The sequence below is a fragment of the Nicotiana attenuata genome, unplaced genomic scaffold (assembly GCF_001879085.1).
Source record: "Nicotiana attenuata strain UT unplaced genomic scaffold, NIATTr2, whole genome shotgun sequence".
NCBI lineage: Eukaryota > Viridiplantae > Streptophyta > Magnoliopsida > Solanales > Solanaceae > Nicotiana > Nicotiana attenuata.
Genome location: NW_017675995.1, coordinates 39,263 through 47,717, shown reverse-complemented (window position 1 = coordinate 47,717; position 8,455 = coordinate 39,263). Strand labels below are relative to the sequence as shown.

Here is an 8,455-nt window from a genome sequence, read left to right as displayed (position 1 = left end):
TATTTGTTATCGATTTGACATGAGATTTTGTAAAGCACCTATAGATGATTATGGTCCATTCATGATGTGAATGTGACAACATCTGATTTATGAATACATATTTATTCTTCAAAGAATATGAACGTGCTAGTGGTAGTGAATATACTGCACTCACCTCTAAAAGGAGGTTTGAGATGATATAAGAAAATAATGTCATTATTATGGCATGAATGGTCATTGGTCACGTACCTATTGTACGCCAAAATATTTTGGCATTGTGATTGTTAAAAGACAACGGTAATGCAAGAAACAGATCTTGCATATAATTTTGACCATAACCATAATGGTATAACTTTCTCTTTAAAAGAGATATTCACCATATGGGTGTTGATGAATATGTGGTACTACAAAATTAATTGAGAACTCTGCAAGAGCCAATTATACTATTTTGGAGAAATACAATTAATTACCAATAAGGTATTGTGTTGTAGTAAGTCTCAAAGAAACTTATTCAGTTTCCAAAGTATACGCGAAAGCGGTTGATTATATTGAGACTATAAATAAAGAAAAGATTTAATATCTTCTATTACTACAACTTGTAGCGGGTAATATGTATGTGAAAAGCTACTCGCTTTATTCTCTAATTTGTACTACATAAACAAAAGAATACCACAATGAAGTGGATATTTATTGATATAAAAACCGATATTCATAATAAACTTGGAGTTTATTCATAATTGCACACATCATGGTGTAAACCTGAAGTTTATCAATATTGATAATTTATCCAGTTGGCATAATTGGTTTAGCCATGTTAATTCAAGTATGATGTGCAAAAATAAAAGAGAATTCACATGGGTAAATATTAAAGAACTAGAAAGTTCTTTATGAATTCTCTTACATTGCTTACTCTCATTAATTAATAGACCATCGATCTTTGTGCCGCTCCCGGCGGTTGGATGCAAGTCGCCGTCAAGAAAGTACCCGTCGGCAGCCTTGTTGTAGGCGTAGACATTGTTCCCATTAGGCCAATTCGCGGTGCAATTGCTGTACAAGAAGATATTACGACGCCAAAGTGTAAATCAACAATTAAAAGAATTATGGCTGAAAAGGGTGTTAGAGGGTTTGATTTGGTATTACATGATGGGTCTCCTAATATTGGTGGAGCTTGGGCTATGGAAGCTACTCTGCAGAATGCTTTGGTCATTGATTCTGTTAAGCTTGCTGCTGAATTCTTAGCTCGTAATGGAACTTTTGTTACTAAGGTACGTGTATATGGAGGTTTTTATTAGTATATGATTATTATATTCATATGAATGTTATCAAAATCTATTCTTTTTTTTCATTTTGGGGTATTTTATACTGTAGTTGGTCTCTTATTTTATTTGGATATTCATATGGATATTGTTATCAAACTCAATGTATACTATATCTGTTGTTTCTCTTTTCTTGTCGGGTTTCTGTGGAGGAGGGAAACTTCAATACACACATGCCTATAAGCACACACAATGGTGTAGCCAAAAAAAGGGTAGCCCGGTCCCCCATTCACGCGGGGATCGGGAAGTGCCACGTCCTAAGTATGTGATGTAGATAGCCTACCCTAATGTAACCATTAGTAGCTGCTTTCACGAGATTCAAAAATAATCCAAAAAGTCATACTTGGAATTTGAACTGTATTTCTATTATGTTAAAGGGATTTTAAAATATCTGTTTTTACCCTCATAAGTGACTGTCATATGAGGTTTTAATTCTATGAGTTATCATAGTGGATGTTAGCAAAATTTGATTTACTTTTTCTTTGTAACTTTTCTGACTTATTTCAAAAATAATACTTATATGTTCTTTGTCTTTTTTCTTGGGGGTTGGTGGGAAGCAGGGAAGCTGGTTGTCTAGTTTGTTACACTTAGTATTGCTCTGTCTCTATGTATACATATGCCTATGTTGTGACTCATTATGTTGGGGACGGCTGAAGGGAAGCTTTATTATGTTATTTGTTACTTATTTTGGGGTGGGTGGGGAAAATGGAAGCTTATAAGTTATAGTATCTAGTATGTTACTTTAGTATTCTGGTGATACACAGTGACACACCCGCGCGCGTGTTTTTTGTCCCCTCCTGGCATAGTCCCTATGAGAGTAAAGATATAATTCTCGACTCACACAAAGGCCTGTTTGAATGAAAGGACATATATATGTAGCTCAGGCAATGTTCCATTGGCAATTTACTTATCTAAACATATTTATTAGTTTACTAAGGTTTACTTCTTTTGTTCTTTCCTGCGAGTGTTAGGTGGGATAGCTGGAAACATTTATTTTTACAAATTGCAATGCTATCATTTTGATTTTACCTGAGTTTTGTGTTTAAAAGCATCACATCTGTGTGGATTCACCCACGACTATCCAGTTTTCCAGACGCAAATACTTTGTACGTACCTAATAGAACCAAAGTTGTCTAGCATACTGATCTGCTGTCGGATTGTAGGTTTTTAGATCTCAAGACTATAATGTTGTTCTTTACTGTCTAAGACAGGTATCTTTCCTTCCTTTCAATACTTAATTCCACTTTTAGCATTTATATAGATCAAATGAACCACCACCTTTGCATTTAATTGGCAGCTTTTTGAGAAGGTTGAGGTGGATAAACCTTTAGCAAGTCGTTCGGAATCTGCAGAAATATATATTATTGGTTTAAAATATAAGGCCCCTGCTAAGATTGATCCTCGCCTTCTTGATATAAAGCACCTCTTTCAAGGGGGTAAAGAACCTCCTAAGGTACTGAAATTATGCATTTTATCTTTCTCCCTTTATTGGCACTTTCAACAAAGACTATCTTGTGTGATTATCAAAAAAAAAAAAAAAAATTAGTGACTGTATGTTTAAATAGGTAGTCGATGTACTAAGAGGGACGAAACAGAAGAGATACCTGAAGGGTAAATCATCTGTCTATAATCTTATTTATGCTTACGCGCATTGGCCTTAGTCCATGTGAAATTGGCCGTTGTTAAAACAAATGTTCGTCATGCTTAGAATTCTAGGAAGCCTTAAAACCCAGGCAAAATTGATGAAGCAGTGGTGTTGTCATCTTGTTTCAGACAACAAATTCTATCTTTTGTCACAGTTAGATGACTCCTTTTATTTGGCTTTGTTTTATTCTAGTTCACTAAATGATGATTTACTATGGACTTGTAATTTAACTTCTTCTTGTTATCCTATTTGCATTAATATGATTATATGCTTCTATTTCTATTTTGTATCCAACTAAAACCAATAGGTATGAAGATGGGGAGATACTCTTAAGGAAGGTCTGCTCTGCTGCCGATTTTGTGTTGTCTGATATCAAGAGCCTTGGTTCAGTTACTTCAATAACGTTTGATGATCCTGCTTCTTTACCAATGAGAGATCATCCGCTGACGACACAAGAGGTATAACACTGATCAATCTTGGCTTTTGTATTTGTCAGAAGCATCCTTCGTAGTCTTTTATTCTTTGTGTTGCCTTACCATTTGATGTTTATATACCAGGTTAGAACACTATGTGAGGACTTGCGTGTTCTGGGGGAGCAAGACCTCAAACAACTTTCAAAGTATGGAACGAAAATTTCTTAGATTTTGATGTTCATAATAGAAAAGCATGTCTTAGACTGTTAATAGAATCGAATCAGTTTAGGTTGTTACTGTTCAATAAGAGGAGACAACACCTTAGAATGATGCCCTCTTTCTTATAAGTTTTCATAAATATCCTTTGCCTTGTAGGTGGCGTAAGCTTATGAGGAAAGCTTTGGCTCCTTCAGAGAAAATTAGTAATCTGGAAGCGGTAGTTGAATGTGAGAGCGAAGAGGATGAAGATAAAAGACTTGTTGAAGAAATGGAGGAGTTGAAGGATACTGCACTGAGAAAAAAGAAAAGAGAAAAAAGGCTTCTAGCTAAAAGACTAGCCAAGGTCAATGCATATAATTTACCTGTCCCTTTCCGTAGCATAAATCATCGTATGACTCTTGAACTGTGATAGTTGAGTGTAGGATAATCATAGAGAGAACAAATAAACCAAAGTCCAAAACTTATACGTTTCTTTTCTTTCTTTTGTTTGATTTGTTTTTGGTTTAAATGAATTTGGTTTTATTGGTTTCGGTGCTTCTTTGAAATCGCCTTGCTCAGTGTACCTTACCTGTCAAAGCATAGACCAACAAAAACTTTGCAGTTCAGCAGACCAGCTATAATCTGTATTTGATTGTTTGTTTATCAGTAGCAAATGGTGGGATCTGGGTACTCCCCAAAAAACCTATTCCAGGCTCTTTTAGATAAAGTATTGCTGGCTATTTCACTGGTGTTTAATCGATTGATCAACTATTTCTTGATAACCTATGAAGTTTTCTGTATCTGTTGCACTCTACTCAGCCCGTTTTCTCCAATGCTAAGAATTCGTCTTCCAACGCTTCTAGCAAACTTGCTTCCCTCCCCTCCTTTTTCCTTGTTGGTCTGTAATGAAAAAGCAGATGCCAGAGTTCACCGGTGTTCTGTTTGTCTAAATCAATTTTCTGTATAGATGCTACCACTTGAACTCAGTTTGTTTCTGAATCAAATACGCATTTCTTGCGAATCTTTTGGTTCATCGTCATGAAGATGTTGAAACTGTGATCATTGTTTGTCTTTATATTCCTTACTGTTGTTACCATTAGCTTACTTTCCCTTCCTTTCAAAATTACAGGACAAAGCACGCGAGGTGTTGGGTATGCAATCAGATGCAACGGAAGATGGTTATGTTGATCAGGAGCTGTTTTCTCTAACATTGATAAAGGTATGGCCCACCTTCACTCTGCTTGCTTTTGTCATTTCATAGTAAATGCAACCCTTATTCAGATAAAGAAAGCATTTTACTTTGTCACCTTTGGTTCCAGGACTTTGCTCTTTGCTATTCATGTCATAATTTTGGTATTAGATTCAAGGTTTTAGTTTTGCAATTATTATTTTTACATGCTGTCGTCAAATAACCATCTATTGAATAACACCAGCTTTTAAAGGAGATATGCTTTCTCTTTTCAGTCAGAGGGAAAAATTTGGAGTATCCACCCCTTGAAAACTTTGTTTATAGAATTATAGGTTCATTCCTTTGCCTCCTTCAGCACCTTTGAGAATAAAAACAGAACAATAAATTGTTCATAATGTCGATGGACATTAGATCTCAAGTGGAGGGTAGACCTGCTTTTACATGTTACCCCTTTTCTTTGTCTATCATTCCTAATTTTGCATTCAGTTGTGGTCTAACATGAATTAAATATCATTTACTTTTCATCTTTTTCTTTTTAAATTTTACTTTGCCGTTAAGCCGAGTGTCTGGCCCGTATATTTCAGGGTACGAGAGATGTCGAAACTGTTGATGACAATGAATGTGATGATGAAACTGCTGAAGTAAACAGTGAAGATGATGAAAATGACGGGGAAGCCCCGGAAAATGCATCTAGCGATGAGGACTCTGAAGAAGAGCGCAGAAGGTAACCTGACTCTTCTTTTGGATCTGTTTCAAAAAATGATTATTGGATTATGTTGTCCTATTGGAACTTGTTCATTTAAATTTTCAGACGTAACGATGAAATAGAGAGGTTGGTTGAGGACCAAAATGAAAGGTATATGGCTCGAGCGGAAAGAAAACTAAAGCGGATAAAGCGATCCAAAATATCGTACTTGGATGATGGTAAACTCTTGCAGGTATAGTAATGTTTTACTCTGTTAAAATTAGACTGAAATATATTCATTGATGGATCAATTTAGGCACACAACCGAAATCAATAATCCATTCATTGACTCGGACCATCTTAGGCGCTTAAATTTGGACTATACCTGCCCTGCTGACATGACACCCATAATGCGGTTTCTAGTTTTCTTTCAGCACCCAAACACTATTATTATGACTCTTTTATTGAACCAGTTCATTTGCCTTTGTGGCTTCAACCAAATTGCCTTTTTTTTGTTTGGTTTAAAAATAAGTTAAAAGGATTGAGATTCCTTACTCTATGTCCAGGGTAGTGAAGAAGATGGTATGGCTCATTCTGCTCAAGAGTCTGACATTGATATGGGAGAGGATGAAGCAAATCCTCTAGTCATACCTCTAGAAACCGCTCCATCTCAAGAGGAGGTTATAAAAACATGGTTTACTCAAGATGTTTTTGTGGAACCGGAAGAGCAAGAAATGTTGGACAAGTATAATGGCGACGATGAAATGCTAATAGATCGAGTAGGAGAAAGTGTCCCAAATTCTAAGACACAGACTAATGAAGAGTTGGTCCAAATCCCAGCATCTGAGACAGTAGAAGATTTTGAGATTGTTCCTGCACCATCTACAGATTCAAGTGATTCGTCGTCTGATGAGTCAGATGAATTAGGTGAGGATAGCGACAGAAAGGCTGAAATAGTGGCTACAGCAAAGAAGATAATTTTGAAAAGGCGGAGAGAGGAAATGATGGACGATGGTTACAATAAGTATATGTTTCACGATGAGGGGTTGCCAAAGTGGTTTGTGGACGAGGAGCAGAAGCATCGACAGCCAATAAAACCAGTGACGAAAGAGGAAGTTGCTGCAATGAGAGCTCAGTTTAAAGCAATCAATGCTCGTCCTGCAAAGAAGGTAGCAGAAGCCAAAGCACGAAAGAAAAGGGCTGCTCAGAGAAAGCTAGAGAAAATTCGGAAGAAAGCTAACTCGATATCAGACCAAGCAGATATTTCTGATCGCTCAAAGACAAGAATGATCGAACAGCTTTACAAGAAGGCAACACCTAAAACACCAGGAAAAGAATATGTAGTGGCAAAGAGGGGTGTTCAAGTGAAGGTTGGCAAGGGGAAAGTTCTTGTTGATCGACGAATGAAGAAGGATGCAAGAAGGCATGGAATGAGCAAGCAGGGTCCAAAGAAGGGAGCACAAAAACTGAAAGTTCAACGGAAGGCTTCAACAACAGGCAAGAAAGGGAAGTTGATATAAACAAAATTGGGATCTTCAGGATCTTGCCAAACATAAATTAACTCGAAAAATGTTCTTTTACGTTGTTTAGTATCCCAAATGCAAAACCAACTTATATACTGGAGATTGGAGCACCTGTGTACGAACTTCCAGTATATTATGCTGGAATATTTTTCGGATTTTGAAAAGTGACGAAATGCTGATAACTCTACCGATTATGCGAATATGCGATAGCATCACAATTCTGCATACAACTTACACATACTTGATATCTCAACCGATAACACGTCTGTTGCTTCATGTTAAATTAATTTATCTCATTCTGTTATTAAGTAATGAGGGCGGTAATTTAATAAATATAAGATAGTAACAAATAATAACAATATTTTTTCGCAGGTGCAAATGAACTTGATTATACGAGTAAAGTCGATAGTTTTGTTCCTACTGTAATGTTTTGCAAATCAAGTTTTCTTCATTAAGCTATATCTATATCGCGAGTTGTTTTATTTGTGCTATAAATAAACTCGAACATATCACTTTCTCTTTAAATCCAGAATCCACAAATATCAAAAAGGGAAAAGTCAGCGACATTTTGTACAAAATTTGTCAATGCAATCGCATTGACACTGCTGAACAAACCAACACACAATGAACCTAAACAGGGCCACAACCAGCAGAAACATCTCCAGCACCCAGAGCTTGACACACATAAACACACACACACACACAATGATTGCCGAGATGCTCTTAGAATTACAGTGATGGTAACACCTTTCTGATACATCATGAACTAGCGTAGAAAGCAGCTCGTTACGAGCTTATCAGGATTGTCGCCCGTCCCAACAGAATGACACCACTACAAACAGTCTTTGTGAATGGGGTGTGCGTAGCATCCCTCAACGAATGAAATTATTCGAGGGCAGCTCGCTGTATACGTTCTGTGTATAGGGTGAGAGGGCAAAGGATTGCTGGGGCATTTTCTACCCTCAATGAGCTCAGAAAAGAAACGAGGAACCGCCATTGCAGAGGTATTGAAGAATCAAGTAGTAGTAGTAGTAGAAGAAGAAGAAGAAGAGGAGATGTAGTGGAATAATAGTACTCTCAAGTTTAGGGATGTCTTGGCTTGAAATATGAATGGTAAGCACACGTTTATATAGATAAGAAAAATACTAGTACCCTTTTGGTACTGCTATGATTTCATTTCACAGAATCTGCATCTCTGTCTCAAGTTCTAAAACCAGAAAAAAATGTAAAGAATACGAAAACCACAAAGGAATCCGTGATTTTACCTTATTTGCCAACAGACAGATTCTCTGAAGCAAAATGATACCAAATCCTTGGGAACAAGGAGATCCCAAAATGGATATATGAATCTACAACATGATCTTTGAATATAAGCACCAAACAGAGAAAGAGAGCAGCTAGCATTATGAAGAGGAAGAGAGCTCTAAGGAAGAAAGAGTTCTTGGAACTCCGCAAGAATAGTTTATGCGTGTGCTTTTCGACTTTCAGTAAGTATTTTTCATGCAGT

At 36.7% G+C, this 8,455-nt stretch overlaps 1 protein-coding gene across 1 annotated transcript; it reads left to right on the top strand.

Annotated features, from left to right (window-relative positions):
* Nucleotides 1-905: 905 nt before the first annotated feature.
* On the top strand, nucleotides 906-7,148 carry LOC109220655 (adoMet-dependent rRNA methyltransferase spb1-like; the record flags this gene model as incomplete). The annotated part of the gene is made up of 11 exons (XM_019385113.1): nucleotides 906-1,244; nucleotides 2,459-2,506; nucleotides 2,593-2,748; nucleotides 2,861-2,906; nucleotides 3,247-3,398; nucleotides 3,498-3,559; nucleotides 3,729-3,915; nucleotides 4,681-4,770; nucleotides 5,325-5,464; nucleotides 5,552-5,678; nucleotides 5,992-7,148. Coding segments are annotated over 11 exons (2,301 nt in total), but the record flags the coding sequence as incomplete, so codon positions are not given.
* Nucleotides 7,149-8,455: the final 1,307 nt, after the last annotated feature.